General features: G+C 42.4%; 1 protein-coding gene across 2 annotated transcripts in view; it reads left to right on the top strand.

Annotated features, from left to right (window-relative positions):
- The first annotated feature begins 8,276 nt into the window (after positions 1-8,276).
- LOC119161327 (protein spitz) overlaps positions 8,277-24,968 on the top strand; it is a 153,617-nt gene continuing 136,925 nt past the window's right edge. The window contains exons 1-2 of one of the 2 annotated variants that reach the window (XM_037413738.2): positions 8,277-8,417; positions 13,074-13,169. In XM_037413738.2, coding sequence (XP_037269635.1) covers positions 13,130-13,169 — 40 coding nt within the window. In that variant the 5' untranslated portion in view covers positions 8,277-8,417; positions 13,074-13,129. Of the gene's footprint in view, positions 8,418-13,070; positions 13,170-24,968 lie in introns of both variants that reach the window. The other variant, XM_037413737.2, reaches the window with a different exon arrangement.

Here is a 24,968-nt window from a genome sequence, read left to right on the forward strand (position 1 = left end):
GACAAAAGGTTTTGTAAACGTTGCTAAGAGTACAGTAACTGCCAGGAAAACGCTGCGTCACCAATAACGCGTCGCAGAGCACGGATATTGTCCGCGACGGCTCAGCACGAGACCTGCGGAGGCACACATGCCACCGCCCGCCGCGACCGGCTACACTGCGCAACACGTAACCATGGCAACGCCGCCATTGTGCCCAGTGAATACGCCATGATGTCATTTCCTCCACACATTTAACGTAGCGCGCCAGCTTGGCATGCCCTCTCCTATCTTTCCTTCCTCCGTGGAAGAAAATGATGATGATGATAATAATGATGCTGATGATGATGATGAAACCTTTACTTGAGTCGAGGGAAGACCCTGCATGCACCGTCCGGCCAGTGCCACGTAAGGACCGAGAAGCAGAGCTGGGCGGCCATGAGTCACGCGTCGGCACTTTCGCTAAACTTTTGATTAGCGCTGTGCTGATGTTTATGAGTTGCGACGCTGAATGACAGTGTTTCGTCGAAGGCAAAGGCAAAATGGTACTTACAGCCGATTACCTTGTATTTATCAGTCTGAAGGATTTCAGTGACGAGAAAAAAAAAAAGCAGTAAAAGTTGCGCTGCGCGTGCAAATGAACAGCCCGTTTGATTTCTCGCATCGGACGTGTGTGAATTATCATTTTTTTATTTTTGTACTTTTTTGTTTGAAGAACCTTTCAATATAGCCGTTTATTGAAAAAGTCAAGCCTTCGTGCGTAGCGGACGTCTTTATAGTAGGTGCAATCAGGGGCGTAAGGAGAATTTTTTTGTTCGGGAAGGGGGACACTTTTTTATGTCAAGTGGGGAACGGGCAGGCAAATAGTCATTTCGCGCTGAGTATGTCATGGCGAAAGAAAAAATCAGCGGGGTGGGGGGGGGTGTGACCCAGGCTAGGTGTGCTATCCCCTGGCTACGCCACTGGGTGCAATTACTTGTGCGCGTAGTGGTGTGGGAGAATCTGAGTTGAGACATGAGACATCTTGATAAGTTACTTTTTTTACACACTGGAAATATAAAATTACACATACTGTAGCACCCAATTTTTATTGCATGGACAGAAACGCAAAAGCACGCCGTCTATAATGAGATGTGCACCTTGAGCGAGTGATGTTTGTATATATGGACCATGAAAGCGTAATTAAAACGCGAAAAGTGAATAGCTGATCGGAGACGAATTGCATTTTTCCTTGAGTTATCCGCGTTAGGTAGGTTTCTTGTGGCTATAGCGACATTTATCATGATAGGATTCTTTGATAGTGTGTTTTCACCGCATGGCACCAGTGTGTCCTCTAAGTCATCTTCCTGTACATACAAACAGAATTGCCGCTTGAAAAACAGAAGGATAGACGCCACGAGCGCTAGAATGGTTATTTACACAAGTTGGTCGGCTTCTACTTTATAGCGCGACAGAAGACGAGCACGAGGAGAGGAACGACTGACCACAGCACTGACTCGCAACTGAAATTTTATTCCGAAACGAAAAAGAATAAATAACATCAGGAAAAAAAAACAAAAAACAACCATCGCACATGCTCAAGATGACAAACGTAGCAAAAAAAAAAAAAAAGAAAAACTCCAGGCCTGCGTGGAAGGCGCAGCACAGGCACAGTGAAAGCTAGAAGAGCGGCCTTTCACAGCCGCTTCTAAACACTCATTCTGTAACTGCTGCAAGCGCACTTGCTGGGTACCCACTACGGCATTAATAATAATATTTTCTAATAATTCACTATACTATCATTTGTCATTGTTCTGAGAAGCGTGATATCCTCTAAACACTCGCAAGGAATTCTATGCCAATTGTTTATACAGTGGTTGACGAGGATGAAGAATTGCGCCTGAAGTGGGTATGTGCCACGGTTAATAGATCATGAAGAACAAGCTTTTGTAAAGGGTTACAGCATTGGACGACCCACTCGTTACGCTATTCGCATTGTGTGACGCCTGGTTGTTCTTTTGCTCTTGTAAAACGCTTTATGACTCATATTAACGCAATTGCTTTCCCGACATCAAACCTGCCTAAGGCAAATTTTGAAAAAGTTTCAAGCACCGGCGTGACTCAGTGCTAGAATACTGGGCTGGCTCGCAGTAGGCCCGGGTTTGAGCCCCACTGCGTCCTTGGTACTAAGTTTTTTCTTCTTATTTCGTGTGATAGAGGTTACGGACACCGGCGGCGGTGGACAACTGCGGCGCCGCGCGTGACCCGAGTTGTGATCTTAACAGCTTTCGCTGTAAAAAAAAAAAAGTGCGGCTGACGAGACATTAACGCGACGTGAACTATCGAGGTATGATACTTGTACATGTGATAATGCAAACGAAGACTGACTGATACATAATGAGCAATACACTTGTAACATATTGAACAATACACTTGTGACTTGTCACTTGCCTGTCGACCGAAGCGCAGGGAGCTGCCCAACTTAGGCGCGCTCACCGCGAATGCGCCGAGCCAGCTGGATGTCCTTTGGCATGATGGTGACGCGCTTGGCGTGGATGGCGCACAGGTTGGTGTCTTCGAAAAGACCAACTAGGTAGGCCTCGCTAGCTTCCTGAAAGGCCATCACTGCAGAACTCTGGAAACGGAGGTCCGTCTTGAAGTCCTGAGCGATTTCCCGCACCAGGCGCTGTCCCAACGACTGTCACATGTAAAACGCCTCCATGACTTCCCGCGTGCGCTTTAGTCTTTGCGGCAATTCAAGATTTCCGTGCATCAAAACATAGGGTACATGCACTTTTTCGACAATTAACCGCAAATTACATACTGTGCCATTTTAAACGATTTGTGCATTCTCCTGGACTCTATAATACGCACGCATTGGTTTGTCCGCCCAGTGTAAAGTGTATTGCAAAAACACGGCATTTTATATACTACATACACATTAGTTCGACAATCCACAAACTTATCTTGTGTTTCACCTTTGCCATTCGTGACATTTTCCTCTGTTTAGGTTTCTATGCACTGCTGGACATACCTGCCGCCACTTGTGGTCAATACTGAATGCGACATCAACTTGGTACGTATTAGCACTTTTTTTTTCTATTCCGTCCTGTTTGCGAAAACACTGGTATTCGTTGTGGGCCGGTTGCAGTAACCGCTTGTCGATAGACCTTCTAGATCTGACATTTTAGTCAAGGTAAAAATATATTTGACGCGATCATCTGCGAGTGGGTGCATCTCAGCGTATGTGCGGCCTGCGGAAAAATAAAATGCATGGTCTCCGGGTGATATATGCGACTAGCATTAGCTATCAGCGTGTTGTGGCTTACCCGAATCAGCATATACGCTTTACCCCGGCTATAACTCGCACTATCAAATACCTGATACGTGTTAATGGAAGCAGCAGAGATTTTCGTTTAAAACTGCATTGTACATGGCTCGATTGAAATTGATTAAGTTTACATCCATGTGATGGAAATATTTCTCAAAGTGCCAGTCACCGTGTACATTCAAAACTTTTAATTTCACTGAAAACTACGTAAAACTGCTGTAAAAGTTTCTTGCGCCTGCAGAGCTGTTGAAAACCATTGTGAAAGTTACACACAAAATAAGAGCATCTTTGGAAAATGATAGCTCATCACCATTTTGGAAGAGCCCATCACCATTTTGGACTCGTCGTAAAAGTACTTCGCAATGAGCATTTAATCTTCAAAATGCAGATGTTAGAAATTTATTTTGAGACCTCCGATTGGCGGCTTCTGCCATGTTGCTCCAGTACGCATCGCTGGTCCGATGCAACGTCCGATGCTCGTTCCGGGATTCCTCCGGGATAGCGTCGTCTGCTTCTTGTGCGTCACGTGGTCGCGGCTATCTAAAACCACGCCACCTATAATGACGTTTTCGCTCTCGTTCTGTGTTCACGAACACATGATAATTCGGGATGCAATTATGCCTTTTAAGGCAGCTGCAAGCGGGAGTTCAGTCATGACATGCGTGCCATGTAAACATGACTACATGCTACGTTCATATAGCGTGCTTGTGGTCGTTTCACTATCTCTATAGATTTATCAAATTTGGTATCACGTGGCGTGAATAGACGACAAAGGTAAATGACACGTCAAAAGGTGATAATAGGGACATGAAAGTGATTTATGTCATAATTTAGGTCCGCCTCGTAGCGTTGTGCTGATTTTAAGATGACATATCAACCTTCCTCATTTGTGCTTCGCATGTCATCGATTCTCACTGTACGTGGCATCTGCCATTTTATGAGTCGCCGTATCTTGGCTTAAGTAATCACTAGCGGACCTGAGGTCGGCGTGCTTCGCTCTTCAATCGGTACGCCGATATCGGTGGTGCTATCACTGTTTGTTGTTGTTATGTGTGGTTTAACGTCCGAAAACCGCCATATAATTATGAGAGGGCCATCCGGGGTACTTCAGCGTGAACCGAAATCTGAGCACATGGCCTAGGCTACAGCATTTTCGCCTCCATCGAAAATGCAGACGCCGCAGTCAAAAGGTGATAATAGGGACATGAAAGTGATTTATGTCATAATTTAGGTCCGCCTCGTAGCGTTGTGCTGATTTTAAGATGACATATCAACCTTCCTCATTTGTGCTTCGCATGTCATCGATTCTCACTGTACGTGGCATCTGCCATTTTATGAGTCGCCGTATCTTGGCTTAAGTAATCACTAGCGGACCTGAGGTCGGCGTGCTTCGCTCTTCAATCGGTACGCCGATATCGGTGGTGCTATCACTGTTTGTTGTTGTTATGTGTGGTTTAACGTCCGAAAACCGCCATATAATTATGAGAGGGCCATCCGGGGTACTTCAGCGTGAACCGAAATCTGAGCACATGGCCTAGGCTACAGCATTTTCGCCTCCATCGAAAATGCAGACGCCGCAGCCGGCATTTGATCCCGCGACCTAGGTAAGCAGCCGAGTATCTTAGCCGTAGACCACCACGTCACGGTATTCTCGTCCCGAAAGTATGCCAAGCTATGTTTGAAATCGGAAGTTATAGAACTTAGGAAGTCCGCGGTAGAAAAGACCGCTGTAAAGGAGTCCTGACCACCCTGCTTACCTCACAGTTTGGTCAATTATATCCGAATCACTGTTGTAGCAGAATCTGTAGTTAACGAAGCTATATCAATGAAATGAATAGGGAGGTCGGCATAACGCTGCCAATGATAGCATGTATACTTTCCAAATTTCTGTTATCAGATTCGTTGTAACCAGGTTACACTGTGTAGCGTCATATTGAAGGAACCCGTAAATTTAAAATTAGTCCAGAGTTCCCAAATGCAGCATGCCGTATTATATACAGTTCCACTCATATAAACCGAAGTAATAAGTTAATCTCAAGCAAACGATGCATATGCGCAAGTAGGCTTTTGGGCATTTGCTTTGTGTGTGTGTGTGTGTGTGTGTGTGTGTGTGTGTGTGTGTGTGTGTGTGTGTGTGTGTGTGTGTGTGTGTGTGTGTGTGTGTGTGTGTGTGTGACAGTATTTCTTGTTTGGAAGCTCTTGGGCTTACTGTGTTACTCCGAATTGCATGTCCACTGGTTAGGTGTTGAACCCTCCTCATTTGGGTTCCTTTGTAATATATATATATATATATATATATATATATATATATATATATATATATATATATATATATATATATATATATATATATATATATATATATATATATATATATATATATATATATATATATATATATATATATATATGTATATATATATATATATATATATATATATATATATATATATATATATATATATATATATATATATATATATATATATATATATATATATATATATATGCGAGACATTGAAAGCACATCGCTGAATAATCCTTGACAATTCTTTGGGGTCATCTGCTGATTTTTATTTATTATATTTATTTATTAGCGCAACCTACATCGCCCAAATGGGCATTATTGTAGGGGGGTGAAAAAAAATCTTGTAGTGACGAAGAAAAAGCACCAGCTGGAAGATCAAAAACACGTACATCCAACTTATTCCTTTCCCAAGAAGTAAAATGATAAATAGAATGAGCAAAGGTACCAAAGACATTTGACTTCACGGATGTTTTTTAGGGATCATTTATATGTGACACGTAGTAGGGCTCATCATATATAAACTTTTGGTAATGCGACTTTTATCACAAAGGATTTAATGGAAAAACTTTAATCGCAAGACTTTTCAGCTGTGCCCAAGAAGTTTCCACCCTAAGGCACTCTTAGTGCAGGTAATACTGGAGTTAAAGGTATGATTGTCACTTACAAACCGTGCAGATTGGTTTTTATGCGTTTAAGTTTATAAATTAGAGTTCGGCAATGATGATACTGGACAGGCAGTGAGGATCGGTTGGACATTTGAAACATTCAAAGCTTCTTTCAGACTTTTGAGGGCAGAGTTGAAATTGAATTTAATTAGAATTTACACGCCGTTGACTTTGCCAGTAACGTAACCTATATGCTTATTCAAATAAAAAGCGGCTGCGCTTAATTAATAAAATTAATATCTAAGTGAAATATGCAAAAAAATATCTATATATCTAAATATATAAAAGTTAATATCTAAGTAAAATTAATATCTATACACAAAGATATTAATTTTACTCAATATGGTCAAGTTGTGCTTTTGACAAACTGCAGGATGAGTGAAAGTGTTTTTGTTTCTGATAAATTGAAAAAAAAAGAAAACACTTGTTTACATTCAAATTCATCTTCCATTTCTCGCATCACCACACCATAGCGTCAAGATCACATATTGTAAAGCAGAAACATCCCTCATACTTTGTATTGATTTATAAATAACAATCATCCGCGTATACCCTCGAGTACGTTGTTAGCATATCTTTGACGAATCATTTATATAGACCAGAATTAATAGAGGACCCAACACAGAACACTGTCATCAGAGTACACACACCACTAGCGGAGATAACAATGTCACCCATAAGTTTCAATCCCTGGGGCATGATATACGGCATTTCACCCTGAAATGGTCCAGAAAACACACGTTGAAAATATCAGTTTGAGCAGACCGCCTTGTCTGCATCTTCTGAAAAGATTGTTTCACCATCACTTACATCCGGCATGCCAACAAATTCCACGTTATTCGATTTCACATACTTCCATGCCACCTTGGGATTAGTATAAACAGCTTTATTTCCAGGGAAAAAAAAAAGTTATCTTTCGCTTCTCTTAATTGTTTTTTTTACTTTCTACTTGAGTTTGACCTTCAAGCTTTTCCTTGTTATACCTCCTCCTTCTACGTCAGTGAGTTTTTCTTGAACATCATTTAACAGAAACGCTTGAAAATGCAATTATTTTTATTAATTAGTAACTTCCCTATAGGCACTTGTGGTAGTTGAAAATTTGTGAGTTACCTGTTTCTCAGAAATAACCTTAGAATTAAGGTACATGACTACTGACACAGCAAGCTCGGTTTTAAGAAGTTCCAAAGAATGTTATTCATATAATGGGAGAACAGTGAAACTCGTCGCAAAAAACAAAACAAAAAACTAAGTAACATTGGATGATATATCGCTTCACAGTTGCTGTTTTCATAAAAATAAATAGTTCACGGTGACACTCTATTTTAACTTTAGGTTGACAATCCTCAAGAAGTGTGTAGGTTGTATTATAATGGGCTGCCGATTCAATTCGTGTGCAGGGTTGCAAATAAAAAAAAAGCAAAGTTCCATCACCCCCTCCCCCCGCCCCGTTGTTCGTGTGCGGTAAACAACATATGTATGCTTCGTAATAGATGAAAGAATTAAATTGAAGCTATGACTTCCCACACTACTCAATTACATGGCTGCTTTCCGGAACGATGGCAAGTAAACATTTCTTCGTGTTGCAAAGGGGGTACCCTCACCCCCTTAAGCCGCCCCAGAGGACGCTGTATCAGTCTGTTCGGCCGCCCGATCTAAAGGGTACAGCTATATCAATTCATCCATCGGTGTAGCTCATTATTCGCGAAAAATTGCCGTAACATCAAGCCGTTTTGGAGAGCACGAGCCCATCTGCCCCCCTCCTCTCTTTATGTACATGACGCTTATGCGTGCCGTGCACGTTGCTACCAGCTGTCATCGAAAGCTAAACCAGACTCTGTGACTAAACTATCTGTAGCAGACGACAAAACAGTCGCTCATTGCGCTGTCTTTCAAGCGGCGCTCACAGCTCAACCACTGGTCGCACTCGGTAGATGGCGCGCAACAACACGCTGCACCAGCGGCATCAGTACGCTCTTGTGTTGTATTGGTTTATCCACTTGTGTAGTGCTCAATGAATAATTATGTTGTTTGTTTGTTGCGTGATATAACGCGTTGTTTGACTAATTTTTCGTGGTTTTAGTGACTACGGGACATTCGTGATAATTGTTAAATATACTTTAATGTACGCCGATTTCTTTCGCAATGCGATTTCGCTGAGGTAAGCTTTCCGAGATGTGTTTTCGGTATGTTTCGGAACACCTGTCTGAAGGCTTAAATGTATGGCAGAAACTGCTGTCTCGACAGTAGAGATGGTTCTGTTTGTTTTGATTGCGATGTGTCTTCTTTAGATCGGTGCGTTTAAGAGAAAGAAAAAAAAAAGGACATGATGCGTACATTTTTTGGGCCTTGTCTGCAGTCGCGCAAGTCCGCAAAAGCCGCAGACGCGACCCAAAATCTTAGATCATGTTAATTTAAGCCTAAAATTTGATGTAATGTTCGCACAGAAAAACGAAAAAAAAAAAGAAGAAAAAACGCTAAAAATTGCCCTGCTTGAATGCGTTTGCCATGCACGTTCATTGCGTTGACTGCCTGTTTCTTTTTCACTTCTAATTGTCCACGCAGACGACTCTCGCTTAGCCAGACGACCTTAGTTTGTTGCAGCTGATTTTGTTTCAATGATGGACAGTGATTGTACCAAGCTGAAGCTATTGGTACCTTTGATTTCTCTTATGATGGCTCACTTGCGAGGCGTGCAAGAAAAAAAAAATCGATTTGTGATTGTGTTTGCGTAAAAGGCGAATGTGGTACGCTTGTAAAAAGCGTGCTATATGTCGCAATAAGCGTTCTGCCGAGTTTCTTACTTCTTCTAAAATTTGAGCGCGTGTACTTTTTACGGCTTAAGCACACTTTAGATTGTGTCTAGTAAAATGTGAGCTGTACATTGTATTACCTTGCATTACCAGATACTGCTTAACACTGGATGTCGCTAATGTAGAAGGATGTATTGCGGTCCGCTGCTGCATGTGATTGGCAAATGGTGTCTTAGTATTGCCCTTCTTTTCGGCCTGGTAGAAATTTTTTAGGCCTATCTGATCCATGAATGTTTTTTTTTATGACATGGTTCGCCTGACCACAACTACATCGAACATGGATCTGCATGGAATGCAAAAGTCAACTTCTGTTTAATCAGCTAGGCATTGGAGTCCTCACTGGCTTCTGTTTTAATGTTTCTTTTTGTTAAAAAAAGTTCAGAATTTCAGACTTTGAACAGAATAATTCGACCTGCTGTTCATGGTCACTATGTTAATAGCGAGGTTATTCATCTGGAAAACTGTGAAAAGTGTATTTATAAGGTTGCAGCTAGGAGCATGAATCCATGGCAAAGCTTCCATACACTAAGCTTAGCAAGCACGCTGCTTTTTTTCATGATAGCTTGCACAATGCAGTATTCTGCAAACCGTTGACAGTATTTTAATCATGGCAGACTGCAGTGGTCTAATATGTAAAGGCTTTGCTGAAATTTCGCTGGCAAAGGGGTAGCTTCCATGCAGGGATCTTGGTGACTATCTTGGTGACTGACGATTTTAAAGGGGCAGCAAACCACCTTGCAGTTTGAAATTTTTGCTGGAGAGATAATGATGTGAAGATGCTGCAGCAAGGATTTTGTGAATAAGTGCTGTAGTAAGGATAGTACAGGGTATAGAACAAATTGATTCAACTGGTTTCAATTTCTTGCTCAACTTTTCCACCCTTCGGGGGAGCAAAAAGAGGTAGACATAGCCCTTTCTCAAGACCATGCCCACTTTGGCAATGGAACACATCGTCTTTGGCAGATAGGCACCATCTGAGCTAGACTTCCTCTACATTTTGCTCTACATGTTGAAACAGTATGGTGAAAGGCACTGACAAGGTACACAAATATGCCCTGTATGTGCGCCCTCCTCTAACAGTAAAGCCGCAAGACCCATCTTGATCTCGGAGGCAATACCATTTCTCCTGTTAGCCCTCTGCCATTTTGGAGCTACTGTAATGGCAGAAGGCATCGCCAGAAAGTATAAATGCACACGGCGCTGCCAAAACTGCATCACCGCAGGGCTAAGATGCTACGTAATGGTGCCCATGGACAAGACATTGCATAGGCAAAGAGGGCTGGCCAGGCACAGGAAAGGGGGTGCAAAAATTGTTTTTCAGAATGGAGCAGTTTTTCTGCATGCATTGCTGTAATGTTCACAAAATATGATGGCTGCAGCTTTCTGAACAAATTAATGAGCTTATATGGAAGTTCTAAAAAAAACCTATTGACTGGCCCTTTGAGATTTTGTGTGCAGTGGTTAGCTTGAGTGCATTGTATGGGCTGTTTCGAGTGATGAAAAATTCATTTCGTTGCCAATGGCATAGCTTGTCATTTGAACATATTGTTGTTCATAATAAGAGGTTAAGTAACAGTGGTCTGCTTATGTGTAGAAAATGGTGGTAATGCAAAGAGCTCCCGCATGCTTAGTCTGAATTAATAGGTGACATGTTTTCACAATTGAACCACTATTCTTTGAAGATACGGTTTGAGGCATGCGAACGTCTTGCAACTGAAGGTGCCATGAGAAAAGACTAATATATAATCACTTCTTAAAGAAAAACTTAGAGGCAGGCAATTGAGTATGAGAAAAAAAAAATTTAAAAATTGGTGAATTTCGTGCACAAGCTATGCCACCATTACATTGCAGATAACAGATAAAAAAATGCATCATTTCACATGTATGGGCCAGTTTCATGAAAATTCTAGGCTTGAGCCTTCTTTTTTCTGTACAGGGTACAGTGTAGGGCCAGTTTTTTAAAATTAAAAACTAAACATGGCTGCAGTCCTTTCTTCTTATAAGGTTATACCTGTGTCACATGGGCACTTACTCATTATAAAGTCCTAGGCCAGAGTGAATTTCTAGGTCACTGTAGGCACTTTTGGACAAGCTGTGGAAGGGAATCGATCATGATTGAGGAACTTAATCCTTATCAGGTTTGATTGCCATCTGAAGCTCACCATGGGACACTGCTGAAATTGCCACCTATGCTAACGAGACCCAATTAGGCACTGTGTTCATTGATATGCTGTTAGCTATACTCATATGGACATTGCCAAATTTTGTCACCGGGCAACAATCTGGCATAGAAATATAGAGACAGTACTCTATTTTTGCACATTTTTGGCTTCCCAAGGCTTGTATTGCTTATGGGTTGAACTGTTGCTTGTGTAACTTTGTGACTATAATTTGGCTGTGCAGCTTAGCATTCCCCTTCAGTGGCTTTTATTATGAGCTGCCATTACACAACTTAAAAAGAGTAAGACTTTCTTGAAGTAAGCATGGGATGTTAGCTTTCAGTGTCTGTTTACATTCATTAATTATTTATTTCGAGTGGCTGGGAGTAGTTGAGCGTCTGTAATATGCACAATTACTGCTAAATGAGCTTCAAGGGCCCCGAAACCACACTGAAGTCGAATTTTAGTTAAGGTGTTATAGTTGTGTTATATTCTACATCGATCACGTAGCTGTGAGAATATTTTTAAATGGTTCCATAGTAGCGGAGTTCTAGTGTTTTGAAGATCGTGTGACCCTGGTTCGTTTCGACCTTTCCTTCACTACACTCCATTCATTCCCTTGTCTCTCCTTGTCGCATAGTGTGCCTCCTTGCCGGGCGAGGAGGAACAGCAGAGAATGTGTACATCTGCTGCAAACAAACAGGTCCTTGTGGATGCTGAGATCGGATATGTGGGCTGATGTCATGAGCAACACTGGGTAAACTGAAAGACTTTTAAAGGTGCAAGGGTTTGTTTTTAGATTTTGTGGCCTCCCGCACTTCTTACTGCTGCCACGTTTGGCAGTGTTGATGAGGATGGCATTCTGAATTTCATGCTCATGTTTACTTCAAATGTCAAAACATGTTCGGAGGGGGTTTCGGGGCCATTTAATGCTTAGTCCTGTGTGGTTTCATTCAGGAATGTAATCATAGGACATTCTTGTTTCATCTGTTTGGCTTAGAGTCCTTCTGTTGTACCTCTATTCTAGTATTCATTGATTTGTTATTTTAGTAAGGTTTTCTTTATTCTTTCTTGCTTTTTTTTTCTCATGGAAGATAGTACCTGTTACAAGCAACTGGGGAAGTAATGCGAAGAACAGGCAATGTAGCTGGGGCCGCTACCTGAGTTTTCATCAGGACAGGAACTGCCTTCCGTAGAAGTGCTTATATGTACGCTTTGTTTGCTCCTCGATTGTCATTGTTTGAGAAGAGTAAGCTCTACAACCTGCCGTGGTGGTCTAGTGGTTATGGTGATTCACTGATAAACCGTAGGTCGCGGCATTGAACCCAATCTACTGTGGCTACGTTTTGATGGAGGTGAAATGCCAGAGGCTCGTGTACTGAGGCTTAGGTGCGCGCAAGATTTAGGGGCCTACCTATGCTATGCAGTGCCATCTACCCCAAAGGAGTTACGAAATGCCTGTTGTCTTTAAATAAAATGGGACTGGCTTATCCTGGTGATTGGCCACAGGAGAAGCATCGCTTGGATTATGAAAGACTCAAAATCAAAAAGAATAGGTATAGAATGGTTACCAGTTATAAAAAGATTAGCCATATAAAAAATAAAAATATTTTATTTCAGTGAAACTAAAGCACATGTTGCTGATGAATCCAGTTAAAGGATTGTTAAGTGTCTTATTTCACGTTTCGTTAAAAAATGCTATTAGTAAATGCCAAGTCTTTTTTTTTTTTGCTTGTTTGCTTCTTTTGCACGACGGGTAGTGTTTGCTGGAACCGCTTTTATGTTGGCTGAATGTTGGGGTTAATGATGACTGACACTTGTATTTTCATGATTTCTACCCAGCAGCATAATGGTTGACAAGTAGCACCTAGGCTCATTTCATCTCGTGTCATCATGTTGGAATGTTTGGACAGCATCACGTCGCAACAATGGCGCTGAACGGTGAGCTCTTGGGAAACTATAAAAACATTTAGAATTAAAGGGGCTTCTCTTCTGAGTTTAAGGAAGGTGTTATTCAATGTTACTTATAATCATAGGTCGGCAAAAACTGGGGAGCTCACGCAGATTCACTCATGAAAAAAAAATCGAGCGACCCTTAAAGCTTCGCCTTTAAGATTTGAACACGATAGCGATTTTCTGTCTCTAGTGCGCATCTCAACCGCTTAATGCATGCTTTTGATTGTGTATTGTTACTCCGAAAGTTTGAAGTGTGGATTATTAGAATTTAATGGATAAAGTTGAAAGTGGCTTGTGTCAGTGAAGCTTTCACATATGGGTGCATTCTGTGTAATGGGTAGCATGCTTTGAACCATGAGCAGTTCTGCGTGTAAAATGTTTGCGCACTTGCTTATGCACCCACTACATAGTCTTAAGGGAATACACACTGTAACATGTGTGTCTTGTGTAATGGGTGGCTGGTTTTAAACCAGGAAGTAGTTATCGTAATCACATGTTTTCACGCCCAATGGCAATGTACGCTTGTACCATGCAATATAACTCCTATATTACATGTTGTATTGTGAAGCCTGTATACAGGATGCATGTGTTTGTAAAGCATGATAGTTATTTTCACTGTCTTTTCAAACAGACACGTGGCTGTGTGGTAGAACACCTGTTTCTCACACAAACGGCCAAAGTTCGATCCTCACTCAAATGCGGACTGACAGACAGACAGACACAGAACTTTATTGGCTACTGAGAAGGGGAGGCCTAGCCTCACCGCAGCGTCGTGGGCTCTCTGGACAGCCCGTAGTTGTAGTAGTAACTCTGGACTTCGTAAGGCAGAGTCTCGATCCTTTTCTGTGAGCCGACGTGGGGCCCGTAACAAGGGGAACCGCCAGAGAATATGCTCGAAGTCACTAACCTCACCATAATCAGGACAAGTAGAGTCAAAAGCCTATAAGGAGGCCATGCTGAGGAAAGATAGACTTGGATAGGACCTGGTCTGAAGCATTCTAAACGTGATGGCCTGAGGACTAGATAACTTGATGTGCGGAGGAGCAAATGACCGCCTACTCAAATGGTAGTGTTTAGCCACTTCACTGAAGGTAAGTAAAGCGTCCCTAAACATCACACTGCCAACCTGCGAACCTACGTCCTCCCCAGCATGAAGGGTTAGTGCGTGCGCCCGGGTGTGAACAGTGTCATTCAGGTTTACTAGAGAGTCCAGTAGGGGTTTGAGATGTGCAGGAAACCAGGTAATGGTATGGGGAGAAAGTGTCCTATTTTCAAGTAGTTTAAATACTTCAGCACAGACAAAACCAGAAACAAAAGCCCTGACCACTGATCTTGAGTCGGTGAAGACTTGCAATCTACTGTTATGCAAAAGGTTAAGGGCTACAGCCAACTGTTAGGCTCTTGTGATGAGTGGAGTGCACGTTCAAAGTGCGCGCCTTTGGAAAGTGCGCATCACAAAAACAGAAGAGGAGAGAGTGCATGCGCGGTGCTGCCTAGACAACGACGATGACGACGGCAGTGAAGACGTCGCATGCACAAGGACGCGCGGCACCCCGTGAACAAAATAAAGGATAAGGTAACCAGTGATCATAGACCACGGAGATTTCAAGGCCCAATGGCTGGGTACCAAGAAAGTACAGAATCTCCAATCGGGACGAGACAAGTGGGCCAGAGCGGAAGCAGAAGCCTGAGCAGAGCAGATCAAGGGGAGTTCGAAGAAGACGTGGGCAAGTGGAATGTCGTCACCGGACTGGCGCTGAAGATGGGTTGTCGGGCGTCGGGCCCGAGCCTGTAGGACTTCAACCGGCCGGGGCCTCCTGCCGTCGTGTTCCTGCTCGAGAGAACCGTGGCCATCCAGTCTTGAACTCCTACCCAGGGCCTGCGGACTTTGGTTCCAACAGGTGAGCAACAGCCGTCGGGCTACGGGCCCGAGCTGTGCGCCCAGCTGCTTGGCCAGGTTGACCCTGGTTCCCTGACGCGTCGCCACCAGCCTGCGTTCTCTCGTAATCGACGGGTCCACACTCCTAAAGCCAAAGCCACCACGTTCCGGTCTGGTTTCTCGACGTGTCGTCAACAGCCAGCATTCTTTCATCCCCATCCTGCCCACATCCTGAAGCCAGAATCACCGCGTTCCGGTTTGCTCATCGTCGCCGAATTCAGCGTGTGGGTGAGACCGAACAGATATCTTGCCCTAATCCACCGCTCAACCCCATTCGGACGTTAGATTCAATTGAACACTTTGAACTTCTTTGTTGAGTGTTGATTGATGGATTTTGCAGTGTCCAGTTAACTGTTTATTAGTTGTTTCATTTTATGGGGGATTTTTGTCTTTTTACTTTTCAATTAAACTTCTTGTTTGAGTTTTGGTACAAACGTCTTTGTCCCTTCGTTAAGTTGCTCGTAGGTTTAAACCTTAGAGAGCTCTTCTTACTAAACATCTAAAAGAACCTTGCATGACAGCTCTTGAGGGAGTGGAGTCTCTAACTGACGCAGCATTGGTAATAGTACCCGCTTGATTGATGGAAGTAACTGAAAACCTAGCCAGGGTTCGTACAAATCCTTGAAATCCTTGAAAACCCTTGAATTCGAAAATTGTGTTTTCAAGGCCCTTAAATGTCCTGGAATTTCTTGCCATTCTTGAAAATCCTCGAATTCGCTGAGTAGTACACTCTCATATCGACATCGCGACCTCTTAAATGTGGTACATAGGTGTGTCAACTTGTCAAACTCCTCATTTCTGAAGCAGTGATGCAGTGTGGGTGCACATGATCCCATTTTGCAAAAGTGCTTCTAAAAAAAGTTTGTTTGTGGTGGGGGTGAAGCAGGGAATGTGATGGCAAGAAATTAGAATGTCACACGAAGAAGGGCAAGCAACCCCATATATAAGTATGAAGGATGCATGAAAAAAAAAAAGCACACAGGACGAGTGCTGGTGAATGACTCTCACAGCTCGATACTGGAAGCATGCTGCTTAAACAAACCAAGAAAGGGGCTAGAAAAGAACACACATGGATCCACAGGATGAGTGTAAATTAACCACTGTCACATTTGTTACTTCTTAGTTGTTGAGCAACATGCTGTGAGTGTCAACTGTGTACAAGCTGACACTCTTGATGGGGTGGTGCCATCAAATTTCAAGGCGGTAGCAAGCACCGTGTGGGTTTAAGAATATATTTTAAGTCACTTCCCAAGTGTACCTAAATGCTCATTCTCCTAATCGAGGCCCTTTGTGAGCACGTTCAACACTGACGTAGCCCTATAGGAAGGGCAACGAAAGTTCTAGTGATGTCACACCAGATCTGTAGTCAGGTGAGTGACCTTCGGACTTCCACCCCTTACTTACCGGCAAAGCATCGGGGCTGCTGCAGATAGCGGCGAGTTTGTTTTGCAGCTGCTTGTGTGCCACTTGTGTGCAAGAGCTGACGATACTCAGCATGATGCGTGCAACGCTTTGTGATCAAATGACCAAGTCAGCTACACTGCTACGGGCCCAACTCAGTCCCCACAAACAGGAACTCAAAATTGTCCATATCAAAAAGACGACAAATTATATAGCGAGAATGAATGAATCTCGGTGTGTGTGTCGTGCTTATTGGAGCTATATATTAAGCTTGCAGCAAAGAGCGCGCAAGCCACAAACATTGTGGCACGACCCCTTCAAGGCCTGTATACACATGCACCTTGAAGCTCATCAGCGTGCAACTTTCCGACATGGCATCGTGCCCTCTCCCTATGGAGAGTGTAAGAAAGGGTGCGAGAAGTTGACTATGCTCTTTTTTTATACTTGTGATATCTATATATTTATTGTAAGTGCTAAAATTGGTCATTTTTGAAAATTTCGAAGTGAAAAATTTCAACTTAGCATGCTGCTTTGAGTCCTTAAAAAATTTGCAACAGGTCCTGGAAAGTCGTTGAATATCCTTGAATTTTTGCTTTGGAAACCTGTACGAACCCTGCTAGCTGAACGACCATACTGAACAGCACCGACAAAATACACTGAATTAGGATTGTTCGTTATGCTCTTCAGAAGCGTGATGGCCCTAGCTCTGCGCCTGCCTATGTTGTGCTGAGCATGGACGTTTCGCGGAATGGGAGAGACTGGGATGGCAGTAGGCTGCTCATCCAACAGTCGAAGACGGTGATCCTCTATGAGCACAGGGCTCTTTAACGCGCAGGGCTCCTGAACAAGCTCTTTAACGCTATCGCGTTGACATATAGTGCCCTTGGGACTCCCTCGGACTCTGACTCGGCAAACTTTTCCTCAATCAAACTCACTCAGACTCAGAATCACTGAACTTCTTAATTAAAGCTGAGTCTCAGTCTGAGTGAGCTGATTTATCAGTCTTTCAGGGTACAACTGGCTTCTTCAAGCATTGTCAATGCTCTTTAAAGGTGTACTGGCACAATAATTTTGGCCGCGCATTTTTTTACTGCATTGTGTTGCTGGGGGCCTGTTAGTCATAACACAGAACATCATTTGCCACATCATGCAATATGTAAATAACTACAGGTTCCTCATTATCGACCAAATTAGGTTTGGTTTGGGAGAGCTCCAAAAATGACAAGTTGTTGGGTGCAACTATCACCGCCTTGCATGGGCAGATCTCGACCACATCAGCGCACAGAACTTTGAAGCACTTTCGCACGCTCCGAATCAAGAAGTTTTTTTGGAATAGGAAATGGGACTGCCGTGTCGCCAAACACAAAAATTTCAACGTGTGCGCTATGGCCTCACACTGGCGACCAACCGCCAAGAAGCGTAGACAGCTGGAGCAAACACGCCGAAAAAAAAATGGTGGCTATGACATCATCATAAATTGTTTTATTGAGTGGAGCGTGGTGGTGTGATGCTTGACATCATGGGGACCCTCTCAGTAAGGGGGGCATCCCCATGGGGTCCTTTCTGATGGTGTCGAGAACTTCTAAATTTTAACTTCGTAATTGCTGTGAAATACCCTTCAAGCTGTAATCGCTGTTGATATTTTGCAGATGATATACACATGTTCATGGGAATCGATCCTGTAGGCTATCTCGGCCATGAAATTTTGTGTCAGCACCCCTTTAACATCTCTTTCTTGCACAAGTAGTGCTCTACCTGGTGTCTTTTGATCTCGTACCTTCAAATATGATATATCAGTGGTTACAATTCGATCCAGTATGCAGATTTTTATTGAAAGAGATGACCCACAGGAAATAGCGTATACACCCAAGCATTCAAGTGGCTCAATAAAACCATCCCATCATAACTACCCTTATATCAATAGCCCTTCTATCACCCACTCTCTTATGTAATATTCCGACTGTAACCTTTGAGGTAATAAAATGAATGAATGAATGAATGAATGGATGAAATATTTTTATCAAGAATTCTCAGGAAACAGTTTCCAGGAGTGTGTGAGGTCATGGTGCCCCCTTCTGCATAGCTCACAACTTCGATTTAAAGTATGTGCAAGTCGGTGTGAGTGTAAATGTTAGCCAACATGAGGCGGATGGTAATGCTGAAGTTGAATAAATAAAACCATAGATCAGCAAAAAAGTGTAGAGCTCACTCAAGAAATGCATTTATGTGTAGGGCTCACTCAAACTCACCAAAATTTTCCTCGCTCAGGCTCACGGTTCGATCTTAGTCCAAGTGAGTCGACTCATAGGTGAGTTCGCCAATCTGTGCTTATAATGTGTTGCCTTAGAAAGAATAAAAAAGTTCATGGTCCTATCTCTCACCTAATTTCTTTTATGCTTGTTTGATCCGACTTTTAAGTCAAGTATACACAGTGGCGGATCCAGAAGGGGGGCAGTAATGGCGATCATGCCCCTCCCATAGCCTCTCAGCACCCCCTTTCCCTCTCTTCAGTGCTTGCTGTCTACCAGCTATCACCAGTTAAGACAAATGAGTAGGACCACTGTGAGCACACGTTAGTAGTATTTATGCCATTGCAGGGTTTTCGTGCTAGTAAAAAAAAAAAAGTAATGACCACGCCCACTTTCCAGTGATATTTTAAGCGACTGCCTCCCTGTAAAATGAGTAGCTGGATCCGTCCCCGAGTATACTGGGTGACCCAACTATGAAGCAACCAGCTTTTAAAAACGGGAAGTGGGTTACGCGAAGCAATCATGTACACATATTTCCCAGTACAGTGGAGTAGCCATTAATTTTTTGTTATTATTTTTTTCATTGATTAGTCATAATTATCTTTGCAATTCAGAAGGTTTTGATTGATATGTGGGGTTTAACGTCCCAAAGCCACCATATGATTATTAGAGACCCTGTAGTGGAGGGCTCCGAAAATTTAGACCACTTGGGGTTCTTTCACGTGCACCCAAATCTGAGAACACGGGCGCGCAGCGTTTCCGCCTCCATCGGAAATGCAGCTGCCGCAGCCAGGATTCGATTCCGCGACCTGCGGGTCAGCAGCCCGCAGGTCGCGGCCACTACCTTAGCCACTAGACCACCGCGGCGGGGCAATTCAGAAGTTATTAATCCAATTATCAAAATATCAATGATATGTATGTAGGCGTGTTCAAATGACATATAATTTTACAATTTTCAACAATGTATTAATTGTGTGCTTATTTTCTGTTGGTAAAGAAAGCTCGCAGAATCGAAAAATTTACACGTGACTAGACTAGGAGCACTTCAGGAAGCAGTGCCCGCAAATAGGCTCTCTGTGAGGGGCCAGCATCAAGGAAAAATGCAGAAAGAAAAATACGTATTGGCTTATCTGTACCTCCTCAGCCAATTAGACGTTTCACTTTGGTCTTACAGAGTCAACTATAAGCAGAACAGTGCTACGGCTGCGTTATCAGCGAGAACAATTGGCTGTGAAATGCATAATGATAGTGACACATGATCAAGCGGAAATAATCACTGGAAAACTGCGATGCTTGTTGTTGGAGCATGTTCTGCACCCTTGCCAAAGTTCAGAACATTATGAAAAAAAGTTGCATTCATTTAAATGCGGCTTGCTCGTATACTCTGTAATGATGTTTTGGTGAGGTTGGGGTTATTCTTTGACTTAGAACACAGTTTTACCATGCAGAACATTTTCGTTATGAGTTCACTGACATTGTTCACTTGCATTGGTAAACCAGAAAATCTGAATGGATGCGTGAACCGAATGAAATAAATGCATTACGATCTGTAGCTGACTTGTAGCCATCAGACACGATGTAGGTGCATGCCAGGGTTATAGCAAAATGAAAAGCAATGTTTGCAGGGCTAATTTCATTCCCACCTCTCAAAGCACTCAGAGGCTGCCGGCTTCTCTCATAAAATTTTCTGTTTTATGCCATTCTAAGGGGAGTATGAATGAAAGGAAATGGAGAATAATAACTGCATTGGGAAAACTGGTAATACAGAATGTAATCAATGCAAGCTGGCTTTTTCTTTCATCTCTGGCTCACTTGCTGTATGTTTGTATTCTATGAAATGTTCTTCATTAGCTAAGTTTGAGATGCTCAAGTGCAAAGTGATTTAGTATAGGTTTGGGTGAATGTTGATCCATTCTTGCATTGATGAAAGAGAAGCAACAAAACAAGTTTTTTTGTTTCTCTCTCATTTTTTTTTAGTTGCTAAATAACTTTCACTTTTTTCTCTGAGCTGAGTTCGTCAAGTGATTAATTGTAAAATAAACTGGTGCAAAATAGACAACTGTGTATAAGATAGAATATTGTTGCTAGTGCCATTTCTATGCTATTGCCTTCTCCAATAGCACAGAAAATTCGTAGTGAACTAGTATGGAACTAGTGTGAGCCGGTGAATGTGCTGAGGGACAGAATTTCTGGAAGAGCTTATGCTATTTCTCGTGGTTTGCATTTTTGCTCACACCTACAGGCGGGCCCCGTTGCTGTTTCGTTGTACTAAAAGTTGCTGAGGCGGCATGTCTGCATATACACGCATACTATTTCAGTAACATTAAAGGCTAGTGTTGAAGGTTGAACAGTTGTCAAGCCTTGGACGTCTTATCTGGATAAAAAATTTTAGAAAGTAGACTTGTTAAAAATGGCCTTCTTGAACTACTGTTAATTGCTTCATGTCTTCGTCTTCCGGTGTACTTACTAAATTTGAATTTTGGCTCTTAATGGACAAAAAACAAAAACATTTTGCTGGCTACGTATTGTTGAGAACTAACAGACAGTAATACCAAGGAAAGTATAGGGAATGTTATTTTTAGTAAATATGATATAAATATCAGTGACATAAAATGGACGAAAACATAACTTGCTGCTGGCTGGGACTGAACCTGCAACCTTTAAATTGTGTGTCCAGTGGTCTGCTGATTCGGCTACAGCAGCGGTCGTCACCCATGGCTCTTTATTGTGTACGTTTCTTGTATTTAAACCTGGGAGTTTTAAGGGGCCAGTAAACAGGCTACGACTTTTTTTTTTACACCGCCACAAAGTCGCAAACTCGTACAGTAGGCTGTGGAAATCACATTTTTTGAATATTACAGTGCTGCGTGCCTCGCAGACTTTCCATTTCAAAAAACAATCCGGTGCCTGTTTCCTTTGCTTGACCGATCCTCCTCGTAATGGGCACAGTGACAAAAGCTTGCCCATGGGCAAATTCACTTTCCACTGAGCTCGTGGATTGATTCTTTGCCCTACAAAATGGTGTCCTGGCCCTGCGGCGATGCAGTTTCGGCGAGGCAGTCTGCATTTTCATTTTCCCTCTGCGTTTTGTAGAGCCTGAGACGCCCCGGGAGAAGCAGTATTGTCAGAACGATACCCTACTGGATAAAGAGGTGTCTCGCTATTTTGTAGAGCCTGAGACGCCCCGGGAGAAGCAGTATTGTCAGAACGATACCCTACTGGATAAAGAGGTGTCTCGCTATTTTGCTGCTAGGGGAGGGGTGCTCTTTCAACTGCACTTTCTCTCCGCGCCGCTATGGCACGTGCTCATGTCAGGGATGCCGTGCTCATTCGTTGGCTGCACGCTGGTGACGTATCACTGACGTGTCACGTTGCAAAAGCGGGCGGAGTCGTGACGATGGGCTGTGCCTTTCTTCTTCCTATAGCAGAGAAGGGTGGCATGGTTGTGCAAAAATTTGAAACCTGCTGAAATGGATGTTCTCTTATTATACTCGTATTTGCAAAGTTTTGTTGGCAGTATGTTGACATAGCAAAAGTGCGGACATTTCTCTTCATAATTTTCCGACCTTGGGGCTCTTGGCTGGCCCTTTAATGAGCTGTTGTATAGGAGGTGTAATGTATGATAATTATGATATAAATGTTGAGAAAGTAAACTGGACAAAAAAATAACCCACTGCTGGCAGGAACTGTGTAGTGTGATTTTGTTATCATGCAATTATTTAGATGTCAGAAAAAAAAAAAGAGAAGGGAAATGGATCGGTGGCTTGTTTTGTTGTTAGACACATCGTAATGAAGCCAAGGAAAGTGTAAAAAATGTTATGTAGAGTATTCGGTTGCGGCGTAGATGACTTAATCACAGGTATTTTGGCTTTTTGCCTGACGAGGTGGTGGTCCAAGCATTGAGGAGCATTTTTAGTTTTTGGGAAAGTTGCAGAATTACTGATTACAATTACAGCCTACAGCAAGTGTGTGGCAAGTCCTGTCCACTCAGGTATATTTCCTTCTTGTAGTAAGAGCATGTTGTAACAGCAATGACTGATTTCAAGACGAGCCTTTGTTGTTTAAAGTGTAGTCACAATAACATAAACTGATACATTTTCTCAGTAACCTTTGCGCAGGGCTTAAATGCTAAAAATATGCTATAAATGTAGAAATGTTCTTTTCAAGCAATTTTTTTTTCTTTGATGTAAATGGGGCGTGCGTACCCCATGAGGACTGATGTAATGGCAAAATGAAAGGTTCATGTTTGTAGGACTTCTGAGGGGATGAGCTTCATGTAATTATGTTTATATTTTGGTCTACAATAGTAATTTTGGCATTAATATTCTATTATGTACTACATATTTTGTTCAGGTAATTTTCTTTGTTTTAAATGTGGCCCACTTTCATCTGCGATGCATCAGCGATTGAGGATGTGTATAACAAGTAAATGGGAGGGTATGACAAAATAATAGTGTCTATATTGCTGCGACTTAATTTTTTAGTGGCTAGATTGTGTTACTTAGGAATTAAAAATGTGGTAAACTACAACATGCATTTCAGTTCACACAAAACAATGAAGTTAGCGATGAAGGTGAGGAAGGGGGGGGGGGGGTAACCTTTTTCACACTTTATTTTTCTAATCAAGAGTGGTTATGGTGTATTTATCGTTTCCTTTTCCAAAATGGTTCGGGAAGTGTTTTCAACTTACTTGCATGTATTGCTTATTTACTGACCTTATATATGTGCGACGACTTTTTTTTTTAAGTTTGTTTTCCAAGTGCCGAATGCAGAAACCACAACTTTGAAATTGGGCTAAATTTTGCAGAAATGTCAAGCACACCTTATATCTTTAACTTATAAAACTGTCGAAATCAAAATGGGGCAATTGCTCACCGTAACGTCAACTCAAAAAGGCAATTTCTAATAAAAAATTAGCCAAATACTATAAATCTTTCAATTAAACTGAACCACATTCATTAAAACAGTACTGTGTCAACAATCTAACTAAAGCAAACAGCATGGTCTCATCTAATCTCTTCCATTTGTGTCCTAGTTGCTTTTCTATTGTGTTTATGTTCTACGCTTACTGAAAAGCATGATATTGTTGCGCAAAACTTTTTTTATACTCACTTACCAACCTCTACGATATCGCCCACTCCCAAGCGCACATTGTAACTCTTCGCGTGGGAGGAGAAGCCTTGTCACACAGCAGGGTTCAAGAGTTTGGAGACACTTTATTCACAACAAATGAAATCACAAAGCACTGCTATCTGGAGAAAAGAGTATTTCCTCCACCACACAAAAAGCTCACGAGACCACAGGCGATGACCCTTATGCGATGACCCTTGGGATGCTACAAACTAATTCCTATCTGAATCTCGCTTTCATGTACTGTCTATTCCCAAGTGACTTTAGCTTGCAGTGCGCTCGCTGAGTTGTAATGTGTGATTCAGAGCACATGCTTTGGCGGTGCCCGTCGTTACGTGGAGATAAGGCCTTCACAGAGCAGAAATGGAGCTCGGTCCTCAAGATCTCAGCTAATCAGCTTCAACTTTGGGCTGTCCACAGAGCCTGCGATGTGGCATTTAGGCTAGGTCTAACTGCCCCCACGTGGGAGAAGCCCGCGGTGCCGCCCTAAGGGGTGGCACTTCTCCGCATCCTTAAAGTTCTTCGTACCGTACTTGAGTATAAAGAGTAAGAGGCTAACTTCCCTACTTTTTTTTGCATCTTAATTTTTATTTTCGAGTTTAGGGCTACAGTATCTTTCCACTCCAGCACGCGACAGTTAAAATAGAATATATATGAAGTGAATATATCCAGCACCGGTCTATTCCTTGAGGAATAAGTGATCTGAAATGGCACGATATGAAACGAGCTTAGAAGCAGAAATAAAAGATCTGGAGCAATGCTCATGGCCTTCGATAGGTGCCAAACTCAAGAAAACACTGCTGACAGTCCAGAATAGCGCGTCGTTTGCCAGGAATAACCCACTTTCTGTTCAAGTCTAGTAATCGCTATTATGCTAACGCGATGAAGCATAGCTCCAACCGAAGCATGGCGACTACATTAATTTTATAGGAAAATATTGTTATACTGCACATTCAAATTTTTAAAGACTTATTTTACGAGCTAATTCAAGCCTGAGGGAAATGTGATAATCTATGCGAGCCAAGTACAAGCTTTACTCCGGAATACTGACAATAGTGGGCCATG

This window comes from Rhipicephalus microplus, chromosome X (genome assembly GCF_043290135.1).
Source record: "Rhipicephalus microplus isolate Deutch F79 chromosome X, USDA_Rmic, whole genome shotgun sequence".
Taxonomy (NCBI): domain Eukaryota; kingdom Metazoa; phylum Arthropoda; class Arachnida; order Ixodida; family Ixodidae; genus Rhipicephalus; species Rhipicephalus microplus.